The 20,901-nt window shown below is 39.7% G+C and overlaps 3 protein-coding genes across 4 annotated transcripts; 2 read left to right on the top strand and 1 right to left on the bottom strand.

The window, feature by feature from the left end:
* Positions 1-886: 886 nt before the first annotated feature.
* On the top strand, positions 887-4,539 carry LOC149098612 (histamine H2 receptor-like). Its single transcript, XM_089277897.1, has 3 exons — positions 887-2,180; positions 3,317-3,530; positions 4,092-4,539. Exons 1-3 carry the CDS (start codon positions 1,407-1,409, stop codon positions 4,166-4,168), a joined length of 1,065 nt encoding a protein of 354 aa, XP_089134023.1. The 5' UTR covers positions 887-1,406; the 3' UTR covers positions 4,169-4,539.
* A 116-nt stretch (positions 4,540-4,655) lies between these two features.
* Positions 4,656-7,235, top strand: LOC110047521 (uncharacterized). Its single transcript, XM_020753272.2, has 5 exons — positions 4,656-5,145; positions 5,423-5,493; positions 5,970-6,081; positions 6,482-6,614; positions 6,958-7,235. Exons 1-5 carry the CDS (start codon positions 5,067-5,069, stop codon positions 7,103-7,105), a joined length of 543 nt encoding a protein of 180 aa, XP_020608931.2. The 5' UTR covers positions 4,656-5,066; the 3' UTR covers positions 7,106-7,235.
* Positions 7,236-7,809: 574 nt separating this feature from the next.
* On the bottom strand, positions 7,810-20,196 carry LOC110047453 (uncharacterized). Of its 2 annotated transcripts, none has more exons than XM_020753204.2 (6): positions 18,200-20,196; positions 17,051-17,182; positions 10,579-10,677; positions 10,254-10,304; positions 9,513-9,587; positions 7,810-9,145 (listed from the first exon to the last, which is right to left on the bottom strand). In XM_020753204.2, the coding sequence occupies exons 1-6, from the start codon at positions 18,359-18,361 to the stop codon at positions 8,693-8,695; spliced, it is 972 nt and encodes a 323-aa protein (XP_020608863.1). In that variant the 5' UTR covers positions 18,362-20,196; the 3' UTR covers positions 7,810-8,692. The 2 variants fall into 2 exon arrangements, with proteins under 2 accessions (XP_020608863.1, XP_020608862.1); XM_020753203.2 differs by having other exon boundaries at positions 10,579-10,680; positions 18,200-20,195.
* Positions 20,197-20,901: the final 705 nt, after the last annotated feature.

Here is a 20,901-nt window from a genome sequence, read left to right on the forward strand (position 1 = left end):
TCGAGAAATTGTCACCAAACAATCTCAGCCTTTCTGTCTGGTGCGCTTGTTAATTTTTTTCAACACCTTGATTTTTTTCAACCATTATTGCTTAATTGCGCGGTTCATTCCATGAAGGAGTACTTACATATTTTGCTGATATGCTTCGTGTAGTAAGGTTTGATAAAGAAGATATGGCCGATTCAGCAAGGACTGATGAATCATTTAACTTTTTCAATTCAGCTTATGAATGTTGTTTTCAACTCAAGAATTCATTTCTTTTATGACCTTTGATTTGGATTGCGCCTAGCACTTTTTGCACTTGAACTGGACGAGTCAGATAAAAGTGCAGAGTTTTTCAATTATGTTTTTCTTCAGTTGTATATATTCATAAATTGGCGGTCATAGACTTATAACAACACAGCTTGCAGACACACTTACTTTTGGCGCGCCTGGTCGAAGCGATACCGAGAAACGCAATTAGATTCGGGTGTTAAAATTGAGCAATACTCTTTCGTATTGGGTGGACGCAGTTCTTAGGGTGAGAGCTCTTGAGTAACATTTCTGGCTTAACCGAGCTGATAGGTGCGAACTCTTGGGCTGACGCAAAACAAAGAGAAATGTCACTTAGTCTTTTATTCAAATACAAATGCCGAATTTGTTTCCCTTTTATTTTTAAATTTATTTCCAAGTTACTAGTTTGTCGTGATAAATTCTTTCCGTAATGACCGTTGAGCCTTTTCTTTTCATCTTTTTGCGACAATAACAGAAAATTTATACAGCTGTAAGCTCGGGTTTCTACTTGAAATGATACAAGTCGATTTTCTGTTTAGCATAAACACAGGAGCCTTTCACTGATGAAAACAATTATTAACAAGCTTGTCACTTTTCACAAAGATGTTTGCTTAAGTTGAAATCTCCATTTAAAACTACTTTTAGAACCATTAGAAATCCAGAACAAGTTTTAGAAACTTTTTTCCTTTAATTCGTGCGATCAGACTTATCCGTGCAAAGGGTAAGCGGGGAGATTTTTTTTATAATCTGATCTGTGTCAATTTTGACCCCCACGCGCAACCGGCCAAAATACGTGTTGGCCCGGGAAACAGGCGGATGGCTTAAACAAATAAGTCACAAAAGCTTTTTTTATTTCTGTTCAAGGAAAAAACACAGAAACATGAGTAATTAGGACGCGGGTAAACACAGAAATATAAATTGCGTAGTTTGAAAATGAAACGGAGATAGTTTTCGTAAACGTCAGTTGTATCTCTTAACACAATTTCCTGTTACTTTGGTTCAGACTGACAAATGAAAGCGTAGAACGTGTTTTTAAACAATTCCAATCGCTCGGGTAATCAATCATCGTTTAATTCTCATTTATCCTGGACAGAAGTTCATCACAGACGCCTGCTCAGCGTGGAACATATCAAATGAATTCAACAGTTAACCCCACAGCTTCTTCGCCGAAGTTATGCGAAAACTTCGCTGAACTAATTTCAATGGTAACTATTCAATTCATGTCATTCCTTGCTAATGTCGTCGCAGCAGTTGCAATATGGAAGCTCCCTGGCCTGGAAGAAAACAAATATCATCTTGTCGTTCGGACCCTGGTTGTTAGCGACTTTGTTATCCCTTTATCGACGCTGCCATTTTCTATCATTTCGTACGCAAACTGTGCCTGGACTGTGGGCAAAGTTCTTTGCTCTATAACAGCGTTCATCTCTACAACTTTCTTGAGCTGGTCGTTTCTCATCGTATTTGTGATGTGCCTTCTTCGTTTTCTCGCCGTAACAAGGCCTCTCTTCTACAGGAATCAAGTAACATGTGAAAGAGTTCAGAAGGCATTAGTACTTGGGCTGATATGGCCTTGTTTACATTTAATCTTGCCCGTTACGGGCTTTGGAAAGTTTCGTTTATACAGTAAAGGATTGTATTGTGCTCTCGACCTCTCGCCAGACGAGCCTAGAGGTAAAATTCTTCTTTACGCCACTGTGGTCGAAGGAAGTTTAGTGACTGTGGCGCTGTTGTACTTTTGCGTCACTATTTTGTGTTTTATTAAGAAGAAAAGAAGAGTGAGTAGTTTACTGTCTGAACAGCAACAGAGAGGGGCAAGTATTCAGAAGGTTAACAAACAGCAAGGGGGCTTCGCTCGGCTGACGTTTGTGATAGTTGTATTGTTTTGCGTTTGTTACGTGCCTTTCTTGGTAAGTAGTGCAGTGCAGTTAATTGCAACAGTCAATGATTATTCTGATTATTTAACAGAATTGGGCAATCTCAATAATAAGGCCATCCCAATAAAATGTTTGGTTTTCTATCACTAGACCCACCCAGTTTTTTTGAAAAAAAAAAGGTCTCTGATTAATTGCCTCCTCCCATTTTTCGGGTGTTCCCGCTTTAGATATATCTACAAGTGCCTCTGACATCTAAATCAGCCTTCTTAGTGGCGTCTTTGAATACCTGTTAGAATGATAGTGGTTCCAATACCAACTAATTGCAGTCACGGGGAAAATTAATATGGTGGCCTCATGGTTAGTGCGCTCGTCTCCGGATCGAGCGGTCCGGGTTCGAGCCCTGACCGGGGACATTGTGTTGTGTTCTTGGGCAAGACACTTAACTCTCACAGTGCCTCTCTCCACCCAGGTGTATAAATGGTACCGGCGAACTTAATGCTGGGGGTAACCCTGCGATGGACTAGCATCCCAGCCAGGGGGGAGTAGAAATACTCCTAGTCACTTCATGCTACAGAAACCGGGATAAGCTCCGGCCTGACGGGCCACTTGGCTCGCATGCAGACTTTACCTTTACCTCTCTTGAAATTATTCATTTGTATCAGGCGAATTTTCTCTCTTTGAGAACTTGTTGAAGTGTATCATAGACACACAATGGAAAAGCAACTAAAAATTCTACCGGGGCGGAGAGCAATTTTTGTTCTGCCAGACAGCCAGGCTTTGATAATTAATTATGAGCCTCTAGCACACTCGGATAGGAAACGACTGCTACTGATGACGGCTACCCCTTCCTTCATGGAAACAAGTTTGTCTGCAAATGATTATTCTGAATTCTTCATCAGTCTCCCGGTCAAGTCTGTGTAATTCAAGATCCTAATTTCAGTTCACCTTTCTATGACAATTTCAGGTAGATTTCATGAAAATAGAAAAACAAGAAAAGAACATAAGAAAAACGACCAAAAAACCCCGATCAAACAAAAACAACTAAACAAAACTTAACTACTCGACTTATTTAAAACCAAATTCTACAAAGAAGATAAGAGAAAATGTATGAAAAAGCTAAGGAGAATCTCGATGTTGATCGATGTTGTTCTGTTTCCGTTTCCTTTCAGTCTTACCGTCTTTACATCTTGATACAAGGTCCATCTTCGTACAGCGACACCACTTATTTCTACTCGGAGCTGTTGGCTCACATCAATCCTCTGCTAAATCCTTTGGTTTATGTTCTGTTTAACAAACAGTATAGAGCTTCTATCAAGGAGCTGTTTGTCAAATGCCGCTGCAAGAACACATGCTGTCGCTTTGGCGAGAAATTCTATTTGACAGGTAAGCAAAACAGTTGATTGGATAATTACATCCGGAAACTCAACGATCACGAAGGACTTACCCATTGCGTTCCTAATTATTAGTAAACATGTGTTGGTTGAGTGAAAGTTTCCTCTGTGAGTATGCTAGCTTCGGCTGTGTTCTGATGAAGACAGTTCTCTGCAAACCGTCAGCTTGTTCTCGTTAACTTTCTCTGCAACATATTTTAATTTAAAGTCTGTGTTGAGCCAATTGATCCATGCCGCCGGAGCTTGTATTTCCCAGTTTCTGTAGCATTAAGTGACTAGGAATATTTTGATTCCCCTCTGGATGGGATGCTGCTTCATCGCAGGGTTACCCCCAGCATTAACTTCACCCGTACCCATCCACACACCTGGGTGGAGAGAAGCACTGTGAGTGTAAAGAATCTTGTCCAAGAACACAACACAATGACCCCCGGCCAGGGCTCGAACCCAGACCACTCTATCCAGAGTCCAGGGCGCTAACCATTAAGCTGCCCCACCTTCCATCAGATATTTTAACACATCTGTAATTTATTTTCAAATTCATTGTATTTTTCAGATGAGTATGGGCGAGGCATTGAGTTGCGGAAGATGTCTGCATTTTCGACGAGAACGAAAAGTATTTTCCTGGACTGAAAAATGTACTCGAAAAGTGATTTTCGAATTTGATTCCAGTGAAACGTTCAACATGGAATTGGTTTCTAACACAGCATAGTAGCAAGTATATAGTAACTAACTTCTCTAGTCGAGAGAGGGAAATAAAGCTTTATGAGATATTTGCCTAGAAAACCATGAACAGGCAGGATAACATAGGTAAATCAAACAGTCAAAACATGGAGTTCTTCAATATTAGAACTGCTATCAAGGATGTTATGAGAGTAGATTGCTAAATTATGAAAGTAATTCACAAACATATACCATCGGCAAGATTGGTGAGTACGTAAATGACTGGCACGTCGATCCATGCGCGATGATACCACTGAAAATAAAGTCCTAAAGTCCAGCCAGGCTCGTGGTTCCACTTGTTCGAAAAGAGCACATGGCTTCAGTTGTATTCAACACAAAATATAAGTGAAAATGTTGTCAAAGTTTCGTCTTGTTTGATGATCGCGTTTGAATCTGTTTTTTGTTGTTTATGATAAGGATAAAAGGGCACTTTGTCGCCACTGGGTTACACTCTATAGCCTTCAAGATATAAAAAAAACTAAACCTGCAGCTACCAAAGGCCCAAATGTCTAAGCAGTTGCGAAAATAGATGTTTCTTGTTTGTTTTGTCGACATCCAAATTGGTCTACATCGTTAAATGATGCTGTGTTTTGCTGATGTTCCTAAGGAACCTATCCCTTGACACACTGACGCATTCACTCCTGCGCGCGCACGCTCTCACCTGCGCGCATTCTTTCTCTCGCGCTAAGAACCAATGGCCATTGTGATGTGCACGCTGTCCATTGCAACTTAGGTTTTATTCCCGTCGCAGTTTTCGTGAAGCTTAAGCACAGAGAGGAGGATTTCTTGACTTGAGTTTCGATACGTGATGCAAATGCGCTTCGTTTGCATGTGGAGCGGGCTCTTATGCCTTATGCTTCTTGCCGTTTTTCCTGGTGAGGGACCAGGTAAGATATTTTTTTATACTTGCGCGCAGTTTAAAACTCTGAACAAAAATACTCACGCCGCTACATTAACTTTTAGGAAGGGTTTAAACTAATTTTGCTGTCAGAGATCGATAGTAATGGTGAACATATTCATAGCATATATCAGAACATACTCTTTTGGATAATTGCGTTAGTTTTAGCTCGCTGCGATCTTGCCGTGTTCAATCTTTTTCTATGTCACTGGCTAGTGACTTATCCTAACCTGTCTTTTTGATATATTTGATTTCTTTTTCTCAAGGAATTCAAGAGCACCCAGAAGGATTTCAGGGAATGATCAATGATCGACTTCAATATTACTGGATCACACTCGTGAGTATTTAATCAATTAATCAATTAGGGCAGTAGATATGCCAATTATAAAAAGTCTCGATCCCGCGGTTTTTGTTTACGTGGTTGCCAAGAGAGACGAGACATCCTGACCGAGCGCGCGTGACATCACTTGAAGTGCGCGAACTTTAGTCAGCTTCTTACGCAGACATTTCAAATGCCTGACGCGCGACGCCCTGACCCGTAAAACGTGACATGTGATGCGTAACAAAACCAAAGGATGTTTGCTTAGGAGGATTTTCTAATTGGACATGAAGAAAAAGATGTTCGGTCCTTATAAAAGAAAAAACCACAAACGGAACTTCTTCAATTTGCCAATATCTGAATTCTTTTTCACAGGATTATAATTATGGTGGTAAAATTCGTAGTTGTCCAAAATTGAATACCCCAAGGGGTAAACTGATTTCCGCTTCTGACAATATTTTGATTAGAACTGATTTTTTTTATTTTCTCACCAGAAAACCGCGTACTCGTGGGTCTCGTGGCACATCGAAGAACATGGTGATGAGATTTATGATATCATTGACTGGAGTATGGATTTCATGTTTGATGAGAAAATCAGAGAACAAGGTTGGTATTACACTAGGTACTTAACATGCATGTAATCACTACTCAGACCGAACCTACTTCCTTCCCCTTTTTCTTTCACGAAGGGAGGGAGGGAGGGACGGTGGGAAAAAGGAAGGAAGGAAGGGAGGGTGGGTGGGTTGGTGTTGTTTACTTAAACGTCTACGTTTTATAGTTTGTCCCAATTGCTATCAAAGGATAAAAAAGATCAGATCCAGTTGAAGTTGAGGGAACAACAAGCGTTTCTTCTTTATAATGAATTCACTGTTTTTGTTTTCTTCTGAATCACTTCTTTTCGGTCCAGTTGTGACCACCACGGGGTAAGGAGAGTAATAATGTGTCTCACCGACAGGGGTCCTGTGCGGCGCAGTGTTTATAACATGTTTTTGTTCATTATCGACAGGTATCAATCCCGTCATTCTTGAGGAACTGCGTCAGAAACGATTGAACAAATTTGGCGAGTTCTTGGTGATCATCATAATGATCGCTGTGTGCCTGAAGATGATTCGAAACGCTACCAAGAGAAGCTTCTACGAGTAAGTACAACAATGGGGTCATGGAAGTGTGACATAGCTTCCTAAAATTCTGTTCTTGGTAAAGAACCTTTATGTTTATGGAAACTTCAGTTTTGAGTTGTTTTGAGCAATACGTTAAAATTATGAGAGGAATTTTGCTTTAATTATAAAATTACAGCCGTGAGGTCTTGGTCATAGAGAAAGAAAGTGACCGCATAAAATGAGGTGGCGTTATTAACAAGCTCGTTTATGGAGGAGTTCTCTTGTAGAAAGCTATTAACTTTGCTCAGAAGTTGCTTACGTGTCTGTTGTTCGATTTGTTGGTTTAATAAAACGTCCATAACATTTACCAATCTATTTTTAGGGAGCTTAAATTCCGTCAAAGAGAAAGGCAAAGGAAAGAATTCCTTAGAAGCCGGGAGAAGAATTTGTCGGAAAACTGGAACGTCACCATAGCAACCAGCCACACAAAAGGTGCTGGGCGCGGGCGTGGACAGCGGAAATCTCATTAGCGTTCTTTCGGAAAACTTCTTGTATTATTTTATTTTGTCTCGTAATGTGAAACATTATGTGTATTTTTAACGTTCTACTGTGACAAACACTTTATGTAACTGGAAAATAAATTTGTTCTTGATAACAGGATATCGTTATTTATCTAAGTTAGTCCATATTGTAACCTATTTCCACGTTTACCATCCTTCGCTTTCCCATTTTTTCTCGCATTTCTCGTTAGCCTTACGGTTACCTTTCCCGAAAAAAAAAATCAGAGAGCGCTTTCTTCGATTTTTTCTTTCGGGGTGGGCGGCTGTAGCACCAGCTGTTTCTCGCACGCTTCTTTAGCGTTCGTAGAGCAGTACTCGAAAAATAAAGGGGATCTTTCAGTGTCATGAAGAAAAACCAAAAAAAAAACCAAGGAAATTAACTCACTCAATAAGTACTTTTGAATCTGATTTAACTTTGTCCCTCAGTCAAAATAAGCCAAGTCACTTAAAATGTGTACACGATTAAGTTTACACGATCGTAAAAATCCCAGAAGAGTCTCCCCCCCTCTCAGGCAAGTAATTCTCCCGTTATGGAACTCATCTGTCCGGTAGAAGTCCATTAAATCTGTATATTTTCATTTAAAAGCCACCCGTACGCTCATAAACGTTGCCTTCGTCTGAAAAAAAATTCTGTTCACTCCAGCCATTACTACTAATAAGAAAAGAAGGTCAAGGAAGAGTTGATTTGATTCTTTATTACATTGCTTATTTCACTGATTATTGGAGAAGCATCGAATTTCTTATTATCCAAATCATTACTACCAAGAGAAGATGAAAGGTAAGACTGAATCACTTATTACTAAGGTAATACATTTCAAGCTATTTTCAGATCAGTTCTGGCTTCAGGGATACCAGGAGGGTCTGGAGATTAATCACGTGGTCAGCCCCATGTGGCTTTGCTTACATTCTCATCCTCTCCCGCGTTACGCGCGTGGTGACATTAACGCGCAACGACTGGATACCATATTTAAAATGAACCTTTTATAGAGCTAGGGATTACCTTGGAATCCACGGTAGGAAAAAAAGATGGCGGCTGTACATTTTACCAAAATGCCTTGCGAACTTAACACAGCCTATAAGGCACAAAGAAAGCCTTTTTTTACAGTATTTGTCCCTGTACTAAGCACATTGAGTAGCCTAGATTTGAAGATTTTATAACGTTTCTGTGCGTTTTTACGAACGTTGTTAAGGTTTTCGTGCGCTAAGAACTATGGGTAAATGTACCAGTCGCCATCTTTTTTCGTACGGAGGATTAAGGACCATACGGGGATTAACTCTCTTTTTGTTTGATTGCTCATGGCATACCGTATGTACAAAAAAGGGGTTGTGCTAGTTAAAATATCTTTAATTTCATGCGCTTGAAAATACTTTTATATACATCTTTTTCGCTTTTTTATGACGATTATTCCGTAAAATTCTCAGAGCCGGTCTGTATTGGAAATGTTCGTTTCAACCTCATTTGAAACCTGAACCTTTGTTTGAGGAGTTAGAGCAAGTCCTCAAACAGATGCTTTCGCACGGGTACCACTGGTACTTGTTTTTGCCATTAACTGTTAATTAACCTTGTCCAGGGATGGTTAATCTTAGCGCACAACATGTGTATTTGAATCTTCTTTGACCACGAGCTTTGTTTTCTTCCAGGCTAAATCCTTGTAAGAATTCTCTTCTATCGCAATGAACCTCTGGCTGTTCACTTATCCAGTCCCCTCTGTCCACCCACCCTGTGTACCGAGGCAGGCAAGTCAACCCCGCAAAATCCCCCGGAGGACCGGGGTCGCCTTTTTTCCCGTGAGAGCCTTCACTGCCCTTGCTTCCTCTAGGTCCTTTATTCCCTCGGGGCCCCTGGGGGCCCTGTGAACCGCGCTTTCCGGTTTCACCCCTGGCTCCTTTGAGGCCCGGTTTGCCAGGCAAACAAAATACCGGGGGGATAGTGGTGTTCGATGAAGATGGCGTCACACAGTTTCCGGGTATTCCGGGGGGCCCTTGTAAGCCGGACGGCCCTCGAGGTCCCTGAATGAAATGGAAACCGGCGGTTAGTTTATTCATTGTCTTTATGCCGTGGCCGCTACAATTAAAGTAGTCAACGTAAAGACACTTAAAGGTAGCTTTACCCATCAACTTTGAGTGATGTAGATCCATTTTCTTGTCGACTCAACTCGGAAGTTACAGAGTTCAAAAGATAATCTTAAAAGAAATTCTTCGCTTTTGATTGTACATTAGTTTGAGCCTTCTTCGAAAACCGTAAAGTAATCGATCATTTTCGATTCCGTTCCCAAATGGTCTGCTTACGAGTTTTCCATCTATTTTGGTTTGGAGTTGTCATAAAAATGTTGTATTCAAATACAATCATGGCGAAATTAAATGATAAATGTCACACCTGGTTTCCTTTTGTTCCCTTGCCGCCCTGTATTCCAGGAGGACCTTGTAATCCGGGCCTTCCGATTGGTCCAATCTTCAACAAAACAATGAAACATCGAAAAAATGCATACATACAAGAACAGAAGAATTATCAAAAAATTCAAAAGCTACATCATAAGCTAAAACGATTAAAGTGCAGTTAATTGTATGTGTCAATGGCTATTTGCAGCCTTGTAACTGTGTAATACACATAAAACGCGAGACAAAATTGACTAAATATTTATCTCCGGCACTACATGGCCCAAAACGGAATATTCTGTTTTCTGATTGGTACTGGGGTACAGAGTAGTTATTATCCTTATTAGTTGAAATAAAGTTTGCAGGGCTCAAATGGAAAATTTGAGAAAAATACGAGAATAGATTTGAGTGTCTTAATTGAGTTTTGTTGATTGCTGAGAATTTTAACTGTCAGCTTTTCTTCTGAAGTGAAAGCTGAGATCTGAGATCTCCAAAATTCACTCATAACCGTGATATAGACCCTACTTTAGACGTCCTTAGCTTTGTACTTATGTTTCCAGACAAAGGATTTTTCACATGAATGCGAGGCTTAGGATGTATACTGTATTGCTATGATGCAACGTGTCTATGGGCTAAAAGTTTAACTGATAGCCGAGGAATGTCCTATCATTTAACTTACAGCTGAGATTTCAGCCCCCACCCTCCCCTTCCCACACTCATCCAGACCTTGTGATTTACGTACCGATCCCTTGGGTCCCGGCATTCCGTTCACACCGTCGCGTCCGTCGTCTCCCTAAAGCACAGAAAATATGATGTTTCATCATCACACGACTATGACAATCAAATTACACAGACAATCCAGTGAACCAATCAAATCTCAAAGTAATTACATGTAGCGGACGCGAAACGCGGGAAAACGCGTGCGAACGATTCACGATTAGTTTTGGTTTCAGTTCTGATTGCATGACAAAGTGGCGGGAGTTTTTTTAAGCCAATCGCTAAGCGTAGCAATGCAAAAGCAAAGCAAGTGCGAAGTGGTCTCCATACTCAGGTGAAACTGTACTCACCGGGGGTCCCCTCGGTCCTTTTGAGCCCGGTTGTCCTTTCGATCCAGCTCTCCCGCGCTGCCCTCTCTGGCCTCGCTTTCCGCGACATTCAGAAGAACACTGCTGATAATAGACACAAGGGATCTGATCAATGAGCGGGCCTTTGTAGAGCAGGTTGATCCCGCTAAGCCATTACAGAGAAACGTCTCCAACAATCCGATTAATCATTTACTGTAAAATCTAATTTCAAGTCGTTTTTTCCCCGATTTATTTCACAACTAATAATTCTCCAACCGTTTTTTTCACCTTCATAACCATCTTTAAAATTCAGCAACAAATTCTCTGAATTGTCCGGGACCACTATAAAACTATAACGGCATTTTCCGATTGATTGTGTTGAAACAATAATAGATAAGGAGAGAAAAGAACAAAAACGAATGAAGAGAGATAGCATTCAGGTAAAACACAGCCGTTTAACGCAGCTGAACTTGCGAGTGCAAGTCAGCCTGTTCGTTCGAACCAAGTCGCCAAATTTCGTCTAGTGAATCGCTTGTAAATCACAATTTTGCATTGGCCTTCGACTTAAAATGTCGCGGCGATGTCTCCAGTCCGAGTTTATTACAGGTTGGTAAGGAAACACTCACCGTCAAAAACGTTGAAAAAACGTTGAAAGCACGGGAAAAAAAAAAACACCATTGGAAGAACACAAGATTCTGTGCTAGCTAATGACAAACGCAGAAATTTCACAAATAAATGATTTGATCTGAATTCATTTGCTGTGTCCTAAGCCTTTTTTACGTGTGTGCGTAGCATGGAGAGAATCTATCGCTTTCCTCGTTTTTTTTTTATCCTGTCAAGTCTATTTTGTCGTCGTGTTCTGGGAAAATGCCATAAAACCAATTGAAACTTGTTCCCCCTTGATCAACTCAATTATTGTTTTCATCTTTCATCTTTTAGGAACATTTGGTGCATTTGGTGACCAAAATGTAGCAAAATCGCCATGAAAACAGACTGGAGTTAAGCCGCTACTCACTTTGGTTATCATGGCATATTATACCTGTCCTAGAGATTCAAAACTGAGCCGGATGACACCACTTTAGGATTTGGCATCTATAGGTTTTTATATTTCTCACACTCTAACCGCAAATGTAAGTTCATTTCGTGATAAACCAAAAACGAACTGATAAAGCGCAGAAATCTCTATTGAGACATTCCGCGTTATATAACTGAACACTCTTTATTAAATTAAACAGCTGAAGCTGTAGCCATGCAGTTAGGTCACGTGGTACAATTTCTCTTGTAGTACAATTTTCTCTTTCCTATTTGTCAATCAAAGAGAACATGCCAACGAAAAGAAAACCTCTGGGACAGCGCACTTGCATAGCGATTACGACTTTAGAGGTTGCAGCTCGGTTACAGTTTCTGTAAATTTCGAAAGTTCTATTTCGAACAAAAAACAATGTTCGCGGTTAACCTTGAGAAGATAAATATCCTAACTTGAGCTGGTAGTGGTTAATGTAACTCATATAGATACTTTTAATGGTGTTAATCCATAAATCCAGAGAAGCAAAGATTTAGTGGTTAATGGAACTCATACAGATAATTTTAATGGTGTTAATCCGGCATAAATCCAGATCAGCAAAGATTTCTTCTTCTGTTCCGACTGTCGCGTTGCACGAAACTTTTGCGGGTTCTAATTCTTGCGATTTTTGCGGTTTTTTCCACGATCTGCAAAAATACGTTCCCGCGAAAAAAGTTCCCGCAATAATTTTCTCCGCTGGTGAAATTATACATGCAAACATCACAAGTAGAATCTTGGTACCATTTATTTAAAACGTCTCTTTCGTTTAAAAACAAACTCAAGGGATATGCATCAAGTGGTACCGTAGTTTAAGCTGAGCCGTTGTCCCAGCAATCAGGCACACTAGGGCAACATGAAATTGTAACGTAGTGATACTGAAAAACCAGTATTCCACAATCGCAAAACTGTTTGGTTCCCGCAAAATGCAAAAAAATCGATCGCCGATTCTCAAAATTAACCTCCCGCAAAAAATTTCTTGCCACACGGTACCTAGAAAAAGACTATGTACTTTAATTTATCGTTTCTGTTTTACGTTCAAAACAATGAGCCCGATGTTGCATTTTTTGGGTTCACCGCCGACAAGTTTTTGGAGTTCAAAATGATTCTATAAATAATCTTTCCCATTTTTCAACTGAGGGTTATGTAACATTTCAATGTTGACGAACGTGTGCCGTGTATTCGACCACAAAGAATTTATTGTCTCGTATGTAACTGAGCTTTATAACATGTTTAATGTTTCAAATGAAATGAATACAATTCCTTTTTTTTATTTATTTTTATTGAGTTTGAGAAATGATTTTTGGGCTGGTTTAGAATGTTGTGCCATTTTGGTGTAAAAATGGGAATTGTTTTCAGAGAAATTTACAAGAACTCTTTTTATCTCACTGTTTTTTTTTATAGATGTGCGAAAAAAAAAGGAAAGCGAATTAACCAGAAAATCTCATTTGGCGTGACCGGCTAGTCAGCTATGCATGCAAACCACTAGGTCAGGAGACGAAAGTCTGGTCCGAAAGGGAACGGGATAGGATTCGAACAACTTGGCGCACACTCCTCGTAAATGTCCTTGCTCTGGATTCGAGGGAGGATAAATTATTAAAGGACCTTTTGATTAAACAGTACTACAAGTATATCCAGGACATAAACTGTCTGTATTTACTTTTGGCAAACAAGAAAAACACCAGTTCAGTTACCGCCGGCGACAGATCAAAATCAGTCAAGTCTATGTTTCATGCCAGACCCAAGCTTCTATAATGAATGAATTGCACCATTGAACTAATTAATGAATAGGGTAATTAATTAACTAATTAATTAGTTATTTTTTTAAGGCGTCAAAGAGCCACCTTAACCTATCTGAGGTGGGCCAGCGTTTTCCTAGCAGCTACAGGGTGCAATAAATATTGGTCGGGCAAACTTTGCAGTTATCGTTCGTGATTTTGTGCCTGTCGGAAGTTGATCATTGAAATCTAGTTTGGTACAAAGCAGTTATCCGAGACTAAGTATAGATCCGCGACTAAATTTATACTTCTCGAGAATCTATTGGATTACATTCTAGGCATATTTAAGTTTTACCTGATAGAATCTGACAAGATCTCGATTTTTTTTTTACGAGTACAATAATCCAGATATGACCTCTTAATTCCTAAGCTATATAAAGGCGATAAATGATTATCTCCTTATCGGTCATTAAAATACGATATCAGTACAAGCATAATATTAAAAGCGTTAACCGGAGATGCACAATACTAGCTATAGCCTGTGTACAGCCGCCCCCTCCCCTCGAAAAAATCCGGAAGAGCGACTCTCTCCCCGATTTTTTTTTGAGGGGAGGGGAGGGCTGTACACAGGCTTTATTGGCGACTCAGCTAAACGATTTTTTAAGTCAAGGGGTGTTCTGGTAGGCAGATAACGTCAAGTCTTGCACCAAACTAAGGAGAGGGGCAAGGGGCGCGGGGGGAGGGGGGAGGCGGTGGTGGTGTTGGGGGTTACTAGGTTTTTTTAAATGCTCAAATAAGAATGTTTAAACACTTTTGAAGTGTTTTGTTCAGAATTTCGGTAACTGACGGGTTCCAAACGTGACACTGATTGCAATACAACAGGCCTTTTCAGTATTCCAACAAACAATGTCGTCGAGTCGAAGTCAGGGTTGACAAAAATACAGCAAATGTCCACTTAGCTTCAGTGTAGCCCCTGAAGAAGGTTAGTCCTGTCTAACCAAAATATTGCGCATTAAATTTACCCTTTTCAGCCGTCCGGTCAGCCTTTTAACTGGTTTTATGCCATTGTTCGCACGCACTGAACTGGAATGCGGGAAAGGTCTATTGCTCATTAATATGGTACATTTATTAGTGACTGCAGAACAAAGCTCTTAAAATCAACTGAGAATTTTAATTTGATATATACTTGCCTAATTTCTTAATTTACCATATGTCTGAGAAAAATACTTCATTGTGCAGGGTTGACCGAGAGCGGGCAAATTGATTGTTAATTTTCAATTTGCTCTGAAATTCCAGTTCAGAGCAATTACGCATTAAAACGACTAGTGATATTTGAAAATTGTTTGAAATTGCTCTCTTCTAAAGGTTCGTGCTGTGCAATTATGAGAGAATTTTCAAACATCACTCGTGGTGTAAATCATGTGTAAATTCGCATTCATATGATTACAGACCTGTACGAATTAATTCATATCTTGATAGAACCTCGCTGAGATGCCTGGAAGTTTGCTTACCACCTTCGCAAAACTAGACCATGGTTTGAAATAACGGATTAAAATGCTTTCGAACGAGAGACTGTAACCTCGTTGGCAATATCAACAGCGCCAAATACGTACTGACTAGAATAATTTGCATCTCTAGACCTAACTCTACTCTTTTGTGATGGAAATACCCGGGGGTGTACTCTGTAAATCTTTGGGTGGGGGTGTGCCAATGGGACACTGAAATCCTTACCCTATACAGGACCATGATCAACTTGATTTTACAATTCTACACCAGACTAGGCACCAAAAACCCCTACCCTATCCCAGACTAGCTATCTTCAATGCAAAACTTTTACCACTATCGTAATCCAACATACACTTACAAACCAATATCTTACAAATTCACGTCCGAGCTCTAATTTCTATTGTAGAATCCCGGGTAATTTGTGGTATGTTTAGCAGCCCGAGGCCGCGCTTGCTTCCTCAAAAATCTTTCAAAGACAGAATTCCGAAAAAAAACATATGTTCTTCAGTAGGCGCTTCAGACTGTGAAATTAATACCTATGTGCCGCCATCTTCTTCGTGGTGAACGAATAATATTTTTCTGAGGCACTGGTTGTACAGGAAGGGTATGAAAAACATTTGTGGAACAGCACATGCTGTTAAACCATCAAAGAGTTATGTATTGCTGTGTTTGAAGAGCTTGCGAAGAATTCTTAGGATAAGCCATGATCAGTTTTAAATATCTTCAAACCAGAAGCGAGAGACAATGAGAGAATTAATTCTTCGGCAACAGATTAATCACGCTAACAGAACGAGCGATGAGAGAGTTTCTCACGGGTTAATTGTTGAAAAACGAAGGAAAAGTTAGATAGCGCGTCCGTGCGCTGACACATATGGTTTCCTATCCTAAAGCCCCCCGGGATATTCTCAAAGTAGAATCTATCTTTTCAAATCTAGATTTAAAAATGCAGCCCTTTTGCTCAGGGATTAACCAGAATGAGCACACAAGTAGATAAACAAAATTATTTGCAAGCTATTGTCGACGGAACACTACTTGTTTGCGGTAAAACCATAATCCACTTTAATTAATTAGTGAAACGAGCTGTTCATATCACATGCTGGGCTTGGCGCCTCGTGAAAATCAAAACCAGAAGAACTCAATTCTAGAAAAACCAGATCATGAGAAATTGAATTAAGTTTAAACGAAGGCTAACTAAGGTTTTTTGTCTTGTTGAAGTCGGCAAAACGCGTCGCCTTTATGGTAAAATGGAGACGATTTCGGTGCCGTTCGTGACTGTGAACGGACATGTTGAAAGATTTGTTCTTCCAACAGGGATATCAGAAATAAAACAACATGTCAGAGAGGTGTCGTGCTATGATAGGGGTATGTATTCTAAACACCCTGATGAGATAGAGTGAGAGGAAAAGAAGGCAAGTTGATTAAGTGTTGCAAATATGTCGTTCATAACGGAATTTTTGAGCATGTGTTTTTTGGGGCGTTTACTTTGGTTAAAGAAAAGGCAATGACTTTCCAGAGTTGGGCAGATATGCTGGAAAACGTTCAAAGGCCAAACCAGGCACAAGATCAAAGTTGAAACGATATCTGACTCAAACACAGTAAAGAGCCTCAACTAACAAGATGGAACTTCTTAGATCTACAGCTGGAGATAAAATAAAGTTTCCCTCAAAAACGACTTTTTTAAAGGGTTGTTTAGTTTCTCTTCTTAGGAAAGAAGACTCCCAAACGTATCCTACTAGGTTCTAAGTAAATCATAGTTCTAAATATGATAATGTGCGATTTACGAGGCTTGCGTGACAACGTCTTAAACTGTGGAGCTCGTTATCTGCCTGTCTATCGATACACCACTACCATGTATCACTAATTATCAAAATAAAAATAACACAAAAGAAAACAATAATATTAAAAAAAACACGTCATGTTTAGTTTAGTCCACGTAGCGAGCTTCGTTTACCCACGACAATAAGTCATTAACAGATAATAATACGACAGTCACAAGACTAGGCCATGTGGGCACATAGTTTTTCCTCAGTCTGAAAATGGCCTCATTTCGTTTCAATTTATATTGCGAGTTAATAGCGACCAGTTCATTTAGTTTTATTTCTCCATAACCGCGCCGTTTTTGAATCTTACTTATGTAGGGTATATAAAACCTGCGGAAGAAAAAAAAAACCGTTATCTAAGTTTTACTAACCTGGCTATTTGGGCGTTTTTTGTTGTCTCCGGGAGAGTTCGGGCCTTTCCCCCTTTTTTTTCCTTTTTCTCCAGGGACGCTACACTCCACAAAATAACGATGATTTTCATCTTGGCGGACTACGCACTTCTCCTGTATAATGCCAACAAGGTTAAAAGTAAAATAATTCTCCGTCGTATGGATGTAAGATGAGTATACACAACTAACAGGTTTAGCCTCGAGCAAAAATAATACTTCATTCCCATTCTATGTTCTTCCCGGCGTCAATTCAGGTTTTCCATAAACTGACTATCTTATTAAAAAATAATTAGATCAAAAGACTTATCGATTTCGTTTGTTTTCTCCGGCTGGACAATGCAGATCAGAATTAATGGGTGGCGAGCAGATACGAGACACATCTGTGTTTGATACGATACGCTTAATGTCTCCCAGCGAAAACATCTCTTTTGGTACACATCGAATCAATAACATCGCGAAACGAGCTAAAATCAGTTAAACAGCGTCTGTGGTAGAGGACGAATAAAGGCTTATTCTGAGCTGTCTGTAATAGTGTTCTTTAGCACAGGTCTAGATACTAAACAATTGTAAATATTTGTTTTTCTCTCCACATCCGTCCGAGAAGATTAAAACTAGCTTCTGGTTAGAATTTGTTTGGATTTAGAAGTGTTTAGGGATACACGGCTAGACAGGGATGGGTGCGCAATCAAACAAATTGTGAAACGTAACGGTTTTGATGGCGGCTTTTCTTAGTTTGCCATGTAATATCGCTGTTGATAAACTGAGTGGATCCTGGGTGGCTATCTGTTACCCATCTGGCGAGACGGCCAAAACTTCATTGAACTCGTTCATAATTTGACAGCAAACCCAACTACATCTACTCGGCGGGTAAACCTCGTGTGGATGTCTGAGGACATGAATGGTGATTTTGTATCTCCCACAATAATTAAAGCCCACTTCACTGTGTAAATAACGCCTAGTTTTTGTTTTGATGGTAGATAAAGCGCATGTTGCCCGGGACCTCGCCGTATTCATTCAAGCGAATTTTCATGCTTTACTCGTGACCAAGCGCAGCTCTCAAAGAACACAGCGATTCGAATTAGCTCATTGTTGAACTGAAGTACTGTACAGTCGCATTACGGACAGCCTTACCTTTTCTTTACTCGATTTCGATGTCTTTATTGCCTTCGTCTCGCGGGCCGATTCCGCTCCTGCCACCATACAAACCACAATAATCGCTAAAGCAATTAAATTAATCACCGAGAAGCCATGTAATCTCACTCTGAAGTACTCGCGATTTGCACGGGGTGCCATGTTGAATGAAGTACTCGTTAATAAATGGGCAACTCGAGCTGAATGACAGCTCGTATGGACGTTTCCCTTTTCGTGATTAACAGAAACAAGCTCAAAATCTCCTTACCGTGATGGACTTTATGTGGCCCCTCGGTCGATGTGGACCAATAAGATCCCGGAATCTCTCCTTGTGGTCTTCCGTCAGTCAACACTCTCATCAGGGTTGTTCCAATTGTAACACGACTTTGACTTATCGTTTGCGGTATTCACCGTTTGAGATGAAAAGTTATCTTTTCGTGGCAAGTTTAGCTTTAGGCACAGAGTGTAAAGGATTCCCCTCTAGTCATTTCCCCGGATTTTGCGTCGATGGCGATTTTTCTGTTGGGTTTCGCTGCGGTGCAAAAAGTTTTGGATTTTTCATACTGAGTTTACTAACATCTGTTTCTTTTTGCGAGAAACCCAGGAATACTGGTTGCAATGAACTTCCCGCCTGGGATTTTAAGCCGCAGGGTAAAAACCACGGAAATTCAAGGAATTAGCAGTAGATTTTTAAATCACTGCTAATTTGGTCCAAATCCGATCAGGAAAACTTTAAATGCTATTTACTGGCAAAACACGACGGAGTGGCAAAAGAAACAAGCTTACCCCGAAATATATCAGAAAAGGCAACGATTTCCTCTCCAAAGTGTAAAAAGACCGTTATAAGTTTATTTTCTGGGCGGCCATAAAAACTTCCTTGAAAATATAAAACATCCTATTCTAATTCAGAGGAAAAACATGCCGGATTAAACCAATCCGTCAAAAAAAGACTTAATCTTTCAGAAAATAAGAACTTTTCCCAAACTATCTATTAATATCCCCGTGAGAGCTTAAAAATTCTGAAAATTCGAACACTTTGAGTGACTTGAAGACGTTCTATTTTTGCTGATACTGAGGTCAAGCCATGTTATGTTCCGTTTCGTTCAGCCTCCCTCATCAGTCACGAACATAAATCAAACCAAATGATAATATCACAACTGCCTTTAAATAATTGTTTCAGTTCTTAGCGTTTTATCCCGTTAATGTTCAGACACGCTCGTTTACACAGCAATTCGTTTGCCTCGAACCTCACCATTGTTTGTCAATCTTAGTTTTCAATGGGTTCCTATCATTTACTGGTTTTTTTTTCTACAACATCAAACCATAATTATAATTAGGCTTAATCCGAGGATTTGTTAGATTTTGGTGTATATGTCAGTCAGGATTTGAAGGCCACTGTATGAACATGAAAAAAAAAAAAAAAAGAAAAATAGATAAATTACACATATGCATCAATCTCTCGATAACAAATGTGGGACATGAAAACGTCATGTTCCTATCACAGCATCCAGGTACTAAAACGTTCAGCATCACTTGCTTCCTGATCAAATAGACGCCATTTTTACTAGATAAAGGAAAGAAGGATTCTGCTACGATAGGACAATTCAAGTTACATTAAAATAGCCAGCTTCTCCGGTGGGCTGCCACTGTTTCGGCAATGAGATTGTGGAAAATTAAAATCAGCACAGAAATACTTATGCCGCGTCGTACTAAAATGTAGAAAGTTTGACATAAATGTGAAAAAGCCAGATAAATTTGCAAACCGCTCAAAAATCTTACAGATATTTACACTTAATTGCCCGTTTATGGCCGCATTCAGTCATTTCTGTGTCAGGTATTTTAAAAAGCTATTCATACGACATACAGGGACAATTTCTCCAATGATCAGAAATAGATAAGAGACTTAAAATAAAAGTATAACTTTCAAAGGTCATTCTGAAGGCCAGGCGGACAAAAGAATGTCTAATATCTGAAAAAGAAAAAAAATTCAATACTATTAACATGAAAATACCAGGTTTTCGAACATTTGTACATAATAATCTGTGTCAAGTTTTGATCATAATCAGAAATTCCCCATTGATGAGCAGTTTCAACCCTTTTTTTTCAGAAACCATTTAGAAACGGGACAGAACTGTCTAATTAAACCAGCGCCGATGAAAAAGTTTATTTGGCGGGCTTAGAGAAGAGAAACGAGAGCCAAATGAGACACAAACACTTAACAAGTTGGTAGTATTTCAAATTTTTTATTTACCTACAGACACAGAACTTATGGACACTGCTGGGAACAGCTATTCTCGAAAATAAGTGAAATTCCTTTCTTTGAGGGTAGAACTTAGCGGGATATGCTACGCACAGTACATTCCCAGTCGTGTTCTTTCAGAGATTTTCTGTCAAAATGTTTGTGGTTCGTTTTCAAACTAATCCCCTGCATGAAACCTGGCCATCCAGCTAAAACACAACATTTTCTTTTCGTTTACGAGTATATAAGTTATATTAGTATAAATCTAGTTACATTAGTATAAATCTACAGCGTTCTATCATGATTGCCGTTGTTCTGTTATTGGCTAAGCTACTCAGTCTGCATTCTGTTGTAGATAGTGAGTAGCGTAGCAGTGTGCAGTTGTTAACAAAACGGCCGCCGCTTCTCTGCTAATAACTGTGAAGAGGCTTTAGATGAAGTTTTGAACGACTAGTAGATTTAT

The sequence above is a fragment of the Orbicella faveolata genome, unplaced genomic scaffold, assembly GCF_042242905.1.
Source record: "Orbicella faveolata isolate gen_17 unplaced genomic scaffold, um_ofav_v1 contig_46, whole genome shotgun sequence".
In the NCBI taxonomy this organism is placed as follows: Eukaryota; Metazoa; Cnidaria; class Anthozoa; order Scleractinia; family Merulinidae; genus Orbicella; species Orbicella faveolata.